The 13,853-nt window shown below is 57.1% G+C and overlaps 6 protein-coding genes across 6 annotated transcripts; 3 read left to right on the top strand and 3 right to left on the bottom strand.

The window, feature by feature from the left end:
- Nucleotides 1-431: 431 nt before the first annotated feature.
- BO97DRAFT_468314 (dihydrodipicolinate synthase family protein) lies at nt 432-1,550 on the bottom strand (the record flags this gene model as incomplete). Its single annotated transcript, XM_025699728.1, has 2 exons — nt 1,498-1,550; nt 432-1,440 (listed from the first exon to the last, which is right to left on the bottom strand). The coding sequence occupies exon 2, from the start codon at nt 1,437-1,439 to the stop codon at nt 432-434; it is 1,008 nt and encodes a 335-aa protein (XP_025554523.1). The 5' UTR covers nt 1,440; nt 1,498-1,550.
- A 328-nt stretch (nt 1,551-1,878) lies between these two features.
- BO97DRAFT_468313 (Gfo/Idh/MocA family protein) lies at nt 1,879-3,741 on the top strand. The gene is made up of 5 exons (XM_025699727.1): nt 1,879-2,141; nt 2,203-2,365; nt 2,448-3,146; nt 3,221-3,311; nt 3,385-3,741. The coding sequence occupies exons 1-5, from the start codon at nt 2,118-2,120 to the stop codon at nt 3,647-3,649; spliced, it is 1,242 nt and encodes a 413-aa protein (XP_025554522.1). The 5' UTR covers nt 1,879-2,117; the 3' UTR covers nt 3,650-3,741.
- Nucleotides 3,742-3,919: 178 nt separating this feature from the next.
- BO97DRAFT_440786 (putative PHD finger domain protein) lies at nt 3,920-7,078 on the bottom strand. Its single transcript, XM_025698109.1, has 2 exons — nt 4,433-7,078; nt 3,920-4,380 (listed from the first exon to the last, which is right to left on the bottom strand). Exons 1-2 carry the CDS (start codon nt 6,830-6,832, stop codon nt 4,240-4,242), a joined length of 2,541 nt encoding a protein of 846 aa, XP_025554521.1. The 5' UTR covers nt 6,833-7,078; the 3' UTR covers nt 3,920-4,239.
- A 1,259-nt stretch (nt 7,079-8,337) lies between these two features.
- BO97DRAFT_362848 (uncharacterized protein) lies at nt 8,338-9,766 on the top strand. Its single transcript, XM_025692477.1, has 2 exons — nt 8,338-8,518; nt 8,581-9,766. The coding sequence occupies exons 1-2, from the start codon at nt 8,352-8,354 to the stop codon at nt 9,728-9,730; spliced, it is 1,317 nt and encodes a 438-aa protein (XP_025554520.1). The 5' UTR covers nt 8,338-8,351; the 3' UTR covers nt 9,731-9,766.
- Nucleotides 9,767-9,940: 174 nt separating this feature from the next.
- On the top strand, nt 9,941-10,918 carry BO97DRAFT_403371 (putative transcription regulator PAB1642). Its single transcript, XM_025694719.1, has one exon. The coding sequence runs from the start codon at nt 10,008-10,010 to the stop codon at nt 10,818-10,820; it is 813 nt and encodes a 270-aa protein (XP_025554519.1). The 5' UTR covers nt 9,941-10,007; the 3' UTR covers nt 10,821-10,918.
- Nucleotides 10,919-11,103: 185 nt separating this feature from the next.
- On the bottom strand, nt 11,104-13,393 carry BO97DRAFT_338659 (putative forkhead transcription factor Fkh1/2; the record flags this gene model as incomplete). Its single annotated transcript, XM_025691528.1, has 4 exons — nt 11,104-11,176; nt 11,232-12,136; nt 12,187-13,203; nt 13,280-13,393. 4 exons carry the CDS (start codon nt 13,391-13,393, stop codon nt 11,104-11,106), a joined length of 2,109 nt encoding a protein of 702 aa, XP_025554518.1.
- Between the last annotated feature and the right edge of the window lie 460 nt (nt 13,394-13,853).

Genomic DNA, 13,853 nt, shown 5'->3' with positions numbered 1-13,853 from the left:
TTGGCCCTCCCTTTGACACTCTCATGGGCCTATTATTGCTTGCCAGAACTCAAAGGTCCCGGTTGATACTCACTGTCTCTCCTGGTCGAAGTCTTTCACAACTGCTTGAATGCTTAAGTCAGCGAGATTATCCTCAGTTATGCCAACCCAGCAGCATAAACGCCTTGTTCTATAAGTAAGCCCCCCAACAGGACTGGGTACCCACTCGGAGAAAACCCTCCACCAATCACCTCCTTCCCATATTAATTGGCGTGGGGGTTTCCCAGCCGGACTTCTCTCCGAAGTCCGGGATTCACCCCACGTTGCCCTCGTCCCACCTTTTTCGCCGTGACACTCGGAAGAACCGTGAAGCCACAAGAATGTCAAAACTTGTAAGGAAAAAGATATCATTCATCATATATACACTAATCTAGAGATCCAAAAACAAAGATCTAAGCAACATCAGGCAACGACTTTTCCACCTCGATCGCATCCTTAATGCCCTCCGCCACGGCCTTGACCTGCTCCTCACTGAGACGGGCCAACGGCTTGCGGGGGAATCCACCATACCCGTAGTAGCTCTGAATGGCACTCTTGGTACCGGGGATAGCTGCCTTGGTGAGCACCCAGTCGGCCTTGCTCAGCAGCTCCTGCGCCTCGATGGCCTCCGTGAAGCGACCCTCGCTCCAGAGTGTGAAAATCTGCACGCACAGCTTGGGGATAACGTTGGCACCGCCGGCCAGGATAGCCGAGCCGCCGGAGGCGAGGGTCTGGAGGGCGAAGTCCGCAATACCGCCGAAGGCGACGTAGGGGTGGTTGGCCTCGGTCTTGGTGTTGGGGAACTTGCGGGCGGCCGGGTTCAGGGGAGAGGGAGGAGTGATGGCGTGCAGGGCGGAGGCGACGCGGGTGAGCTTGCCGGTGTTGGCGCAGGTGAACTTGGTGCCGATGATGTTGGGGTGCTGGGAGATGCGGATGATGAGGTCGGAGTCCATGTCGATTCCGGCGACGGCTCCGGGGTAGTTGTAGAGGATGAGCGGGATGGGGGACTCGTCGGCCACCGCGGTGAAGTACTCGTAGATGGTCTGGTCGTTGCCCACGGCGTAGCGGTAGTAGCTGGGGGGAACAATGAGGGCGTATTCGGCACCCGCGTCCGCGGACTCCTTGCACAGGGCAATGGTGCCCCGGATGCTCTGCTCGCTGGCGCCCGCGATGACGGGGACGTTGGAGAACCCGGCCTCGACCAGGGCAGAGCGCGTCTCGCTGATGACGGTCTTCTTCTCGGCCAGGGTCAGGTGCACGGCTTCACCGTTGGAGCCCATGCAGACGAGACCAACCAGACCGGCCTTGGCGAGGCGGACCGCGTGGCGACGGATGGTAGGAACGTCGAGGTCTTCGGTGTCAGGGTTGAAGAAAGTCATGGTGGGAGCGTAAACTCCGGGGCGAAGAGGAGTGCGGGACATTCTGAGCGGTATTGTTAGAGAACGAATCCGCCTTCACTTTGACTAGGAACAAACTTACTTGGCGACAGTGGGAGGAAAGACCTAACTCTAATTGATGCAATGCGAAACACAAGACAAAAGGGAATAGGGAGAAGGGAATGGGAAACTGATTGAGTCGACACTCGACAGACCAGAGGATTCTTATAACCCCTCAATGTTTACCCCGCGTGTATCGAAATGGTAACCGGTTCGTAATCCGTCAACCCCACGGCCAGCGCGGAGACTGTTTCTCCACCAATCAGCCACCGCCGGCAGTAGACTTGCCATTCTGGGACTGGCTTCAAACCCCGATGCAGGGCTGCATACACTCGGCCTCGATGTCATGGCGATGGTATTATTACCTTGTCAGCCAGTATTGCTGGGGACTTTCTGGCTGGAACAATCAATTCACCTCAGACATCACGGGTGGTCTCTTCTTTTCCGCCCAGCATAGCATTGATTGATGCGATTGTCCGCAACAGAAATCCCTCCTCCATCTCCTCTACGTCGGCTATTGAACCCCGCAGGTCTCCAGTTCTCCAGTGGATAAATCCTCCAGACGCCCACCTTGTTTCTGAGCTCTCCTTTCTCTTTCTTTTGTTCAATCCTCTCATTCTCTAACATCCAAGTCCTCATCCCTTTTTCTCTTCCTTCACAAAAATGGCTCCTCCTGCTGTGTTGATGGTAAGAAACCCCTCCACTACCCCGCCGCATCCACATCAAGAATCCTAACAATGCAACACAGGTAGGAACAGGCGAGTACACCACCGGCTACGTCGGTGGTGCCGCCTCGACTTCCGACAAGAAAGTCGGCGTGGTAGGCCTGACGCTATTCGACCTGCGCCGCCGGGGCAAAGTGGGCGACCTCAGCATGGTTGGAGTATCAGGCCATAAATTCCCAGGCATCCGTACGCTCTCCCCCCCGCCGTCAACCAAGCCCTCAATTGCACCACATCCACTAACAGAGGACCCAAACCCCAATCACAACAGGCGAGCACCTGCACCGCAACATCTCGCAAGTCTACAATAACCTGGACACCAGCTTCACGTCGTTCCCCGCGGACGGGACCAGCGACCCGGAAGCGTACAAGGCGGCGATCGACGCGCTGCCGGCGGGGTCAGCGATCACGATCTTCACGCCGGACCCGACGCACTACCCGATCGCGCTGTACGCGATCCAGCGGCGGATCCACGTGCTGATCACGAAGCCGGCAACGCAGCTGCTGCGCGACCACCTGGACCTGCTGGCGGAGAGCCGCAAGCACGGGGTGCTGGTGTTCATTGAGCACCACAAGCGGTTCGACCCGGCATACAGCGACGCGCGGGCCAAGGCGGCGCGGCTGGGCGACTTCAACTACTTCTACAGCTACATGAGCCAGCCCAAGTCGCAGCTGGAGACCTTCAAGGCCTGGGCCGGCAAGGACTCCGACATCTCCTACTACCTCAACTCCCACCACATCGACATCAACGAGAGCATGGTCCCGGACTACCAGCCCGTCAAGGTCACCGCCAGCGCCTCCACCGGCACCGCCACCGAGCTCGGCTGCGTCAACCAGACCGAGGACACCATCACCTTGCTCGTCGACTGGCGCAAGAAGGACGGCAGCGGCCGCATGGCCACCGGCGTGTATACCGCCAGCTGGACCGCGCCCCAGAAGGCTGGCGTGCACTCCAACCAGTACTTCCACTGTATGTCCACCCTCTCTTTGGCCCCCTCAACCCCAAGTAGATCCATATCAGCTAATCACTCCCTCTACTGGTAGACATGGGCTCCAAGGGCGAAGTCCGCGTGAACCAAGCCAAGCGCGGCTACGACGTCACAGAAGACGAGCAGGGCTTGGTCTGGGTGAACCCGTAAGCATTTTTGCCTCCTCCTCCATCCTCCTCCAGACTTACCCATGACACTAACACAACCCGATAACCCCAGCTTCTATATGAAGTACGCCCCGGACGAGGAAGGGAACTTCGGCGGTCAGACAGGGTACGGCTACATCAGCTTCGAGAAGTTCATCGATGCCGTCAACGCTCTAAACGAGGGTCGCGTCACTCTGGACCAGCTGGACGCCCGACCCCTCCCCACGCTAAAGAACACCATTGCCACGACGGCGATCCTGCATGCCGGCCGTGTCTCCTTGGATGAGAAGCGGTCGGTCGAGATAGTCAGTGTCGATGGCCAGTGGGAGTTGAAGTGAGACCTTTTCTTCGTCTTACGTCGACGAACGACGAACGACGAACGACGATGCAGGGACCAGTGTATATAGCGCATGTGTTTTGTAACGAATTGTATACATCGAACTAAAACCATCTTCCACCAGACTCAGAAGTAGACAGAAGAAAGATATCCGTAGAGCAAATGGCTTTATCTTTCCTATTGAGAAGAAGTAGAAAAAAGACATAAAAATCGGAGGGAAAAGAAAGAAACAAAGAGAGAGAAAGAAAATTATAGACTACCGAACGGCATAGATCGAACTAATCCTGTCTGTCTGTCATGGTATCACCAAAGCAGAAACCATACAAAGAAAATGAAACTCCCTCAACTCCCACCCACCCAAGACTTCGCCACGCTGCGAATCACAAAGACACAATAAATAACCCAACTGGGATAGAGAAGCCTCCAAGAATGTAAAATAGAATCTTCGCACGGAGCAGAGAAAACGAGACGAAGACTGACGGATCGTGGTCTCGTTGCATGGCGGCCACTACATTTAGGGGGAGGGATAAACCCTTGCAGGATCGGGCGAAGAAAAGGAAACCGTAGTGGACCCATTCCACGAACAAGCCATCACCGCCGTGGGTTATTCTTCACGATCCCATCCACGCCCTTGTTGAACTTGACCCGACAATCGGGACAATACCATTTCGCAGTCCGACTAGGCACCTCCGATAGGCCGACGCAGTCGAGATGGAACCATTCGCGGTCACACTGGCTGTTTGTTAGCGATAATCGTCAAAAAGAGTGGGCAAATCAATCATACATCGGGGTTCTCGCAGCAGATCATGGTCCCGAAACTCACGTCTCCGCACATACAGTATCGCGGCTCGTTCGGATCGATCTCCTCCAGCACACCGTCCTCGTCAATACGGATGTCGTCGCGGTTGAGGATATCCCCTTCGAGCAGACTGATGCGCTTCTTGCCCGGCTTAGCCTTGCGCCGGCCGTAGCTGACTGCGGCTCCGCCATCCTGTCCCGATGACACCGGCCCCGGTGCAGGTCGCTTGCGTTTGCGATGCGGTGCGCTGACACTGGCGGCACGGGCCGTCTCCGGTACAGGAGTACGTCGTGCAGGCGTGGCGCTCTTCCGGCGAAGCTCGCGGCCAGTTGTCGACAGAGTATTTGCGTTGCTGGTTGGTTCTGCTGACAGGGCTGCACCCCGAAGGGACGGAGGTCGAGTGACTGGCGGTGTCGGTGTGCCGGCGGCTGGTGCTTTGCCGGTGCTGGTCGTGGCTGGAGGGGGTAGTGATCGTTTGGTACTGACCGGGGAAGACGAGACTGCCGGCTTCTGCGTATCGGCAGCTTCGGCCGCAGCGACCTCTGGAAACGTCGGTAGAGCTGGGTTCGGCATGATCGTATTGCTCTCAGCAGGGACGGGAGATTCCTTGCTTGTCCGACGACGTTTGCTGGCGCTGCGCAACGAGGTTCGTGTCTCCGCCTCAGTAGGTGCAGCAGGCTCTGCAGCTGCCGCAGTATCCTCTGAAGCTTCTGGAATTTCTGGAGCTATCGAGGCCTCTGGGACTTCCGAAGCCGAAGCCACTGGGGCAGCAGGGGTAAGAGGAGAAGCAGTAGGCGCAGCAGAAGTTAAGGAGGCAACGGGTGTAGGAGAAGTAACGGTGACGGGAGTAGGAGATGTGACAGTAACAGACCCAGGAGAAGCATCAGTAACAGGGGCAGTGGGAGCTGTACGGGCTGCAGGGGCCGCCCGAGCTGCCGGAGCTGCCCCTGGCGGTGTTACTTCGTCCAGCTTGCGTTTCTTTGCAGCAGAACGACTCGACTTGCCTGTAGCCTGCGGCGCCTCTGCGGCGGATGGCCCTTTGAGTGTTAAGGTCGGCTGATCAGTGATTTTGGCTGTTGTATCATCACCTGCGGCGGCTGCGGCTGCGGCTGCTGCTGCTGCCGCCGCCTGCTCACGCGCCTGGTTCTCCCGCTTGAGCTTCTTGGCCTCGTTTAATTTCATGCCGCGGTTACTCAGCTTGGTCTCGAATGGAGCCTCGATGTCCAAAGGAGCTTCACCGCGCTTGCTGAGTTTGCCGGGGATGTATGTGTTCATGATGTCGTCGCAGTCGATGAACTCAGCCCCTGACGCATCAGCCTGCGCCTTCGCCGTTCGGTATGCCTCCCATCCGCGACCACGGAGCGCTAACTCGCGATGGATCATGACCTCACTCGGCTGCCACACCGCGTTCTTCTTCATCTTCTTGCGAAGCTTGGTCATCTCCCATTCAGTCAGCCGCAACCACGGCATGTCCTCGCTCCCGGGCTTGGCATCTTCCGGAGGCGGTTTGAGCATGGCTAGCGCATTGCTAGTCGATATGGAAGGCCCGCTAGTACTCGGAATCCCAGAACCCAGCCCAGAAAGACGTGAGCGCCGGGCGGATTTCTTGTCTTTGGCAGGTGTGGTGGCAGTGGTGGGGATAGAGACGGTAGCGGCGGGAGGGGGGGCTGCGGCAGGCTCCGGGGGAGACTGAGAGGAGGCCGCCGGGGCGTTCGCCTCGTCATCGGAATGTTCTGTGCTGGCAATGGGAGAGTCAGGGTTGAAGCCGGCCAGATGCTCGGCGGCGATCAGCGACCGACGAGTGCGCGACTTAGGCGGCGGGGCACTCGTGCGGCGACCCTCTCTGCTATCGAGGCGCAATGTAATGCGCGTAGTTGGCGGTCCAGGAGCCACGGTATTCTCATCGGCTTTCTTGATGGATCGGCCGCGTTTGGTGGTCGCGAGGGTCTGGACTGGAGGGGCGGGAGGCGGTGTGGGTTCGCGCGATGCAGGCTTAGGGAGTGCCTCTAGCTTGCGCGTAATGTTGTCGAGGCGCTTGTAGTGGTATTCAACGACCTCCGACAGGCGACAAGCTTCGGCGTGGGAGGACTCGCGCGCGTTGATCGCGCGGTCGAGCTCAGCGGAGATGTCCTTGCGCAGAGTGCGCGCATCGGGACGACGATCCGGAGGGAGATCAGGGAGACGGCCATATGTCTTTGTCAACTCGTGAATGCCCTGGGTAGCGTCTAGGTAGCGCTCATCGAGGCCGCGGATGAGGGTGAGGGAACGGAGGATGTCGGCGGGCAGGTATTCGGTGTAGTCGATGTAGTCAGTGACGGTGGCTTGGGCGTCAGGGTCAAAAGGCCCATCCAAAATGAGACCACCAGGATCGTGGTAGTCCGCCATACCATCCAACAAGTAGACGGAGAGAGTGTAGGAGTGGGAGGGCGAGAGAGAGGGAGCAAAAGGGGGCGCGTCGAGGGAACGGGCGGACAGATGGTCAGAGGTGGACGGACGGCACCCTGGGCGAGGGTGCGGCCATGAAGAGGGACTGGTCCGCACTTTTACATGGATGGGGAGAGCTTGCCAGACAGGGGAGTCTGCACAAGCTGCAAATTGAAGAAGGAGCTGCGAAGAAGTGATTGCTTGAGCTGTGAATTGTCCTGTTATTGCTGGATGAAGCCGAAGTGGAAGTGGAAGGGGACAAGCGATGATTGGCTGGATAGGAGCGTGACTCAGCCGAGGAATGGGAAGAAGATTATTCCGACAGCGGCCAATTGCGGGGATTGAGAGGGAGATATCTTATGTTAAAACTGATTGAGGTGAATGATTTATGCAGGCATGTGCGATGCAATAGACTTGAGTACTATGGGAGAGAGTGTGCATAAATCTGAGTTGGGAAAGCAGGGAGATGGATTGACAGTCACTGTTTTAGGTCGGACATGATGACAATATATACCTTAAACTCTCCTCCGCAACCAGCTCAGTCCCCGACTACTCCTGGTTGTTTATTCAATCAGCATTGTTACACAACGTGTTGTACCAGGTGGCCTGGTTATAATTCACTCAAGCTCGGCTATCTCACGCATTGTGCAATAAATGAAATGTCCCATGTAGTAATATCTCTGTGCGGTGTAGCCAGCATCAAACAGCACCAAACAAGACCAAACAGTAAAAAATGCAAACAAGAGAGTCAAGCTTAAAGCCATCCAGAAGTGAATGATTTTCTGAGCATTCTCGTGAATGAATGTTGCACACTGTGTGGAGCTCCCCGTTTGTCAAGCAAACGAGGCGTTACACCATTCCCTGCCTTCTCTTCCGTCGTGTTCTCCTAGACTCTCCCATACTATAATCTATTCCCCCCATTCTCTGACCAAGTGGAAAGCTCCGAGAACAACAGAATGGGTCTCTTGGAGCGTCTGAGCTACCTCTTCGCTGGAGAGGGTGATCTCCCGAAGATGGACGCTCGTCTCAACAGTAAGTTGATTCATCCGAGGTTCTTAGTGGTGTTTATGGAAACAATGCTCTAAGCCATCGGTTGCCTCTTTCCCCAGACATGAACGAAAATGAGCTAGCTGACACTTCCCTTCTCCGTCCACCAGAAGAGAGATTCTCTGAAGAGAACAAACTCAAAGAAGAACCCTCCGAAGGAGCTCAGCCACAGGAAGTTCAATTCAAGGAGACAAAGCTCGAGGAAATCAAGCCTGCAGAAACGAAGCCTGACGACATCAAGCCCGAAGGAGAAGTTCATGAAGGAAGCATTCCCGCGGAGGCCGAATCTCAGGAAGTCATGCACTCTGAGAGCGACCCTGAAGTACCATATCTCGAGGAACTGGTGCTTGGCGAGATGAAGAACGTCGATACGAAGCCCGAGGTAATCAAGCGCGAAGAACCGAAGATCAAGGACCTGAAGCCCGAGGCGAACATGACGATCACCGATTCCTCGCCCAACAATCTAGGCGACCCGACCTTCACGCCCATCATCGCCCTCTCACGTTTCCCGTACAAATACGTCAAAGAGGAAGGCCTGTCCCAGCAGATTGCCAGCCGTTTCTTTGACAAGAACCAATTCTGGGCCCGGTCCTGGGACATGTGAGTTTTCGTCTCCTGCACAGCCAATAGCAGCTCACTAACATTCGGTTCGTCTTTGCCAGTTACTACCACTACACGCCAGCCAGCCTAGGCTGTCGATGCATCCTGCTCACTCCAACCAAAGACGCCCGCCGCTTCCTAGGCGAAATCAACCGTGCTCTCAAATGCACCCTTCAGCTCCCAGCCGAGCCAGACATGGGCCTCATCTTGTCCTTCGAGAATGAGGCATATCCGCAACCTGGATACCTGGGGAAGAGCACCAACCGCGAGGCCAAGGACCGTCTTCAAACCCGCGTGCCACCGCCCTCCGAGCGCTACCTCGACCCCTGGAAAAACATGAGCGACGAGCACAAGGAGATCGCGGCTGCGTACGAGACCATGCTGGAAGCGGCCTGCGACGCGGCGAAGAACAAGCGGAAGGGCAATGCCGCGCAGAAACAGCAGCAGCGCATGGAGCTCGAACAACGGCGCAAGGAGTCGCTGCTCCGGGCGCAACAGTACCTCGGCATGCGGCCCGCGGGACCGATTGACGCGTCGCTCAAATACGCACCCTTCAACCCGGACGCGGTGGCCCCGTTCGCATTTTGGAAAGACCCCATGTTCATCAGCGTGGACGTTGAATGGAACGAGCGCTGCCAGTCCCAGATCACGGAGGTGGGCATCTCGACGCTGGACATGCGGAAGCTGCACGGCGTGCGGCCCTCGTCGATGAACGGGCTCATCTGGCGCAATGCGATCCGGTCGCGTCACTGGCGCGTGCGCGAGTACAGCCACATCGTCAATTCCGAGTTCGTGAGGGGCTGTCCCGGGGACTTTCAGTTCGGGAGCAGTGAGTTCGTGGACCTGGCGCAGTTGAAGGCGGTCGTGCAGGGGATGTTCCAGCAGGTGGCTATCGCCGAGAAAAAGAAGGATGAATCAGAGGACCGGCATGTGGTGCTGGTTGGCCACAGTCTCGCCGCCGACCTGGAGCACCTGCGCAAACTCGGGGTGACGCTGGAGATGGTGCGCGATCGCCTGGACACAGCTGTGCTGGACTGCGTGATGCATGCCGATCCGCAGCAGCAGCAGCCGCCGATGCAGCCCCGGTCCCTGGGGGCGGTCATGACCGAGATGAACCTGGAGCCGTGGCATCTGCACAACGCGGGTAACGACGCGCGATATGCACTGGAAGCGTTGGTGGCTAGTATTCTGGGGTACAAGGGAGGCAACTAATGAATGTGATTGTGAGGGAGGTGTGATAGTGAGAAGATCGGCCACAGTGTATCCAGCAGCTTAAGTAGTGATCATAATGAAACATGCTTTGCATTCTTACATAGAAGCCAGTAGTGAAGAGGGGGCGGGACGGAGTATACTTGAACCCTAGCCGAAGCTTATCTTCTTCCCCAGTGATCCGATAAACTACCCCACCACCAACAACCACCGTCATCCCAAACAACCACCACACCACCCCAACCATAACCACCACTCCAACAATAACCACAGAAAAAAAATGACCCTAACAAAAACCCTCCTAACCCTCCCCCTCCCCCCCTCAATCCCCTCCTTCCAAACCGCAACGGCAACAGAAACCCACGGATTCCTCACCGCCGCCGCAAAGGGCACGCTGCCCAAACCGCGCCTCTCAGCCTGGCTCACGCAAGACCGGCTGTACATCCACGCGTACATCCGGTTTATCGGGCTGATGCTGGCTAAGCTGCAGCTCCCGGTCTCGCAACCCAGCAGCAGCGCACCCACACCAAAAGACCTAGAACACCAAACCCTCACCACCCTAACCTCAGCGCTGAACAACATCACGCGGGAACTCGACTTCTTCGGCACGGTCGCGAGGGAGTACGGGCTTGATTTGAATGCGTCGTTTGGCAGCTCCAGCTCCAGCTCTCCCACCGATAACAGCAGCACCAAGAAGGAAGCAGCAGAAACAGAACCAACAACACAAGCCTACACAGACCTATTCATCTCCGCGGGATCGGCGGGATCGAGTTTACTGGAGGGGCTAGTCGTGCTGTGGGCGACGGAGGTGTGTTATCTGACCGTGTGGCGGAACGTGCGGGCGGCGATGGCCCTGAACTCTCAGAATCAACAAGAGGATGCGGATGCGGATGGAGGGGCGCTGCGCGAGAAGCTGGTGCCGAATTGGACGTGTGCGGAGTTTGAGGAGTTTGTGGAGGGGATCACGGCGTTGGTGGATGCGGTTGCGGAGCGGGAGGTGCGGATCTTTGGGGAGGAGGAGGTTGTGGAGCGGTGTGCGCGGTGGTGGAGGCAGGTGGTTTGGTTGGAGGGGCGGTTTTGGCCGGATGTTTAAACAGTATTCAATTTGAGATTTCAGTTGTTAGGTGGGTTGGAGATTGATGATTTGTGTAGAATCCGATAAACGGTGGGAAAGAAACTGTGTAGGTATAGATGGGTATGTACTACATCAAATAAGAATGAAGACTACATCAAATCATTAGCAATATCTACAATTACATCAATACATACAGCCATGGTCCCGTATCCCTGCCCTCTTTCTTTAATGATGCCTCTCTGGCAGATAATCGCATAGCAAAACAAGACTCAGAAAAAAAAAAGAAAACAAAGCCATTTCATCACGACGTCGCCGCACTCGTACGCGCTGCATTGCTTAGCTGGCGGTGATACGATCCGATCGTTTGAAAGCCTCTGCAATCTGCATTAGTCTTAGAGTCTAGGAAACGAACTGTAGGAAGATGCCTACCTCGCCAAATCGAATCCGCTCTCGTCATCCTCCTCTTCCGCATCCGGGGCAGCGCCGCCTGGCCGACGGCCACCCTCTGGCTCGGGCTCCCGACGCGGTGGCGGCAACGCACGACCAGTGGCCATGCCCCCCGCCGTTCCGGGTTTGCTGGGGCTTGCCAAGTTGGGCGGTGGCGGACTGCTGCTCGGAATACTGCCTAGCACGTCCCCGGGATCTCCCTTGAGCGGACTCATATCAGGCACGGGTCGCGCCGGTGTGCTGCCGATATCCGCAAACTTCCAGAATTGCGCCGGCGAGCTCATTGGCATGAACTTGGACGGAATCTGCGCCGTGCTCGGAGGGGGCAGGCGCGGTTGTTGCCGCTGTGGGGCCGGGGTAATCATGGACGATGGTCCGTCATCGTAGTATGATGAGGACAAAACCGGAGGTGACCCCACGGCCGTGTCCGACAGACCATACGTCCGACTGAGACTGGTCCCATTGCTACCCGCATTCTTGATCGCTGATCGGGTCGGAAGCGGCGACGGCTCCTCGTAGTCGCGGGTATTCGGTGGACGTAGATTATGTTCTGCTGCTCCATTGCGGCTGGCGCGAGATCCGCGCTCGGGTGTGTATGCCTCTACTGGTGCCACGGGGAACGAGCTGAACCCCGGGGAGGACACGGGTGGGGACTTCTTGCTGCTGAAGACCGCTTCCATGCCGTTCGTGGAGCCCCTCCGGTCGGGGACTTTGGTCGCAGGAGACGATGGAGCCGACGATTGCGTACCCTTACGCAGCTGCTTCTTCCAATACTCTTCGCGGTGCTCGGGCGCAATCTGCCACTTCATTCCCTTACCCGGCTCGTCTGTCCGCCGCGGCACCTTTTGAAAGGCTTTGTTCAGCGAGAGATTGTGGCGAATCGAGTTCTGGAACCAATCAGCGACTTCACTAGCCCCATTGTGAATCAAGCACTCACCTGCCAGCCGCTCTGGGAATGTCGATAAAAGGCGTACTTATCCATGATCCAGTTATAAATATTGTTGAGGGTGAGCTTCTCCTCCTCACTCGAGAAGATGGCCTGTGCGATCAAATTCGCGTAGCTGTACGGTGGCTTGAGGTCCTTGGCCGCATCCTTACTGTAGTCAATCTCCTCCGTGCTCTCCATCATCATGCCCCGGTTATATAGAGGCGACTGCTTGGCGGTACGAGCCCCCACCGTGTCGGGCGACCGTGGCGGGGGAGTCACTTGTCGCTTGAGGAACTGCGGTGCGGGAGCCAGCGATGGCGGGGCGGGTGCGGCACTGCCAGCGGTGGTGGCCGAGGAGTGAGAGGTATGGGGATGGGCGTGTTGACTGGCTTCCCAGGCAGCGGGATCTTCCTCGCCGTTTGCCAGTCGCTGTGCCCGCTCCACAAAGCTGGGGTGAATGGTCGCCTTGTCACCCGGGGTGACGAACATCATCTGGGTGTTGGCAATCTCGATAATGTCGCCGCAAGAGAGCACGGCGTCGGTTCCGCGCTTGAGGATGACGCTGTTGAGGCGCACCCCATTGCGACCGTTGACGCGGATGTGCCACGAGCCCGTGTCCTCACCATCGTAGAAGATCTCCGCATGCAGGCGCGAGACAAATTTGCTGGGACCCAGATCGACATTCACCTCAGGCAGGGCGCGCGCGGCGATCGTGACGGGACTCGACTGCTCATCTAGCTTCTGTTCACGGTCGGGTTCGCGACCGATGTTGACATGGAGGGTTTTCACATAGTAGGTCCAATTGCGACCGGCAATTTTGGCGTAGGCGCGAATGCTCTGCTCAGCCTCCGTCTTTGTGTTGGAGTAGTCGCGGAGGACTCGGACCTCTTCGCGGGCGGCATCTAAATATGAGATCACCATCTCCACGAGGTCCTGATTCTCCGCCAGCTCGTGGTCATCGTCGGCTTCGTCGGCGGATTCGGGCTTTATTGGGCGCGTCTGGGGGGAGACTCGAGGATGATCGACCTAACCGCGGCAAGAGACGGTCATTAACTAATTCTTGTCGCAGACTTTGTTTCTTCCAGTTCGCCTCAGCACTCACCTTGCGCTTCTTATTTGACGGCCGCGTTGGCGACGAGTCCGGAGCCTCCGCGTCAGATGTTTCCTGCAACTGAATTTCCTTGCGCCGCGCGCGGCGGCGATTCGATAAAGGCATGCTGCAAAACACGGACGGGCGATCGGTTGTTGTTGTTGTTGTCGTTGGCGATCCCCCACGAAAGTCGTTTCGGCGAGCGTTGCGGAGCGAGATGGGTTATTGTTATCGTCGGTGGTGGTCGTGGTCGTGGTGGAGAAGGGTCGCAAGTGGCCGGGGCAACAACACAAGAACAGGGAAAAGAAAATCGCAGACGATGAAGAGCGAAAGCACCCGTGACGACCAGCCGAAAACGAGAACAGTAGGACGAATGGAAACCGGGATGGCAGGTCCAGGGTTGTTGACCCAAGGGTACGGTTTTGCCACCGCGCGCACGAAAGAGACGCGATTTGACCGTGAGTCGTGACTAGTGAGAAGAGTAGCGAGTGAGACTAGAGGGAGAGTGCGAGGGAGTGAGCGAGAGAGAGTGGCCAGCCACCGCGGGGGGAGGTCGGGATTGCGCCAAGCACGTTCAATAGGGCTG

The sequence above is a fragment of the Aspergillus homomorphus genome, assembly GCF_003184865.1.
Source record: "Aspergillus homomorphus CBS 101889 unplaced genomic scaffold BO97scaffold_5, whole genome shotgun sequence".
Taxonomy (NCBI): domain Eukaryota; kingdom Fungi; phylum Ascomycota; class Eurotiomycetes; order Eurotiales; family Aspergillaceae; genus Aspergillus; species Aspergillus homomorphus.
The sequence above is the reverse complement of the archived record's forward strand: the minus strand, read 5'-3'. Positions and strand labels throughout refer to the sequence as shown.

Excerpts from the sequence above, each read along its gene's own strand:
- BO97DRAFT_440786 (XM_025698109.1), bottom strand. The coding sequence starts at position 6,832 with ATGGCGGACTACCACGATCCTGGTGGTCTCATTTTGGATGGGCCTTTT. Across the intron at positions 4,381-4,432 it reads TCTGCTGCGAGAACCCCGAT|TGTGACCGCGAATGGTTCCA; the intron begins GTATGATTGATT and ends ACAAACAGCCAG.
- BO97DRAFT_468313 (XM_025699727.1), top strand. The coding sequence starts at position 2,118 with ATGGCTCCTCCTGCTGTGTTGATG. Across the intron at positions 2,142-2,202 it reads CTCCTCCTGCTGTGTTGATG|GTAGGAACAGGCGAGTACAC; the intron begins GTAAGAAACCCC and ends AATGCAACACAG. Across the intron at positions 3,312-3,384 it reads GGCTTGGTCTGGGTGAACCC|CTTCTATATGAAGTACGCCC; the intron begins GTAAGCATTTTT and ends CGATAACCCCAG.
- BO97DRAFT_362848 (XM_025692477.1), top strand. The coding sequence starts at position 8,352 with ATGACGATCACCGATTCCTCGCCCAACAATCTAGGCGACCCGACCTTC. Across the intron at positions 8,519-8,580 it reads TGGGCCCGGTCCTGGGACAT|TTACTACCACTACACGCCAG; the intron begins GTGAGTTTTCGT and ends CGTCTTTGCCAG.
- BO97DRAFT_403371 (XM_025694719.1), top strand. The coding sequence starts at position 10,008 with ATGACCCTAACAAAAACCCTCCTAACCCTCCCCCTCCCCCCCTCAATC.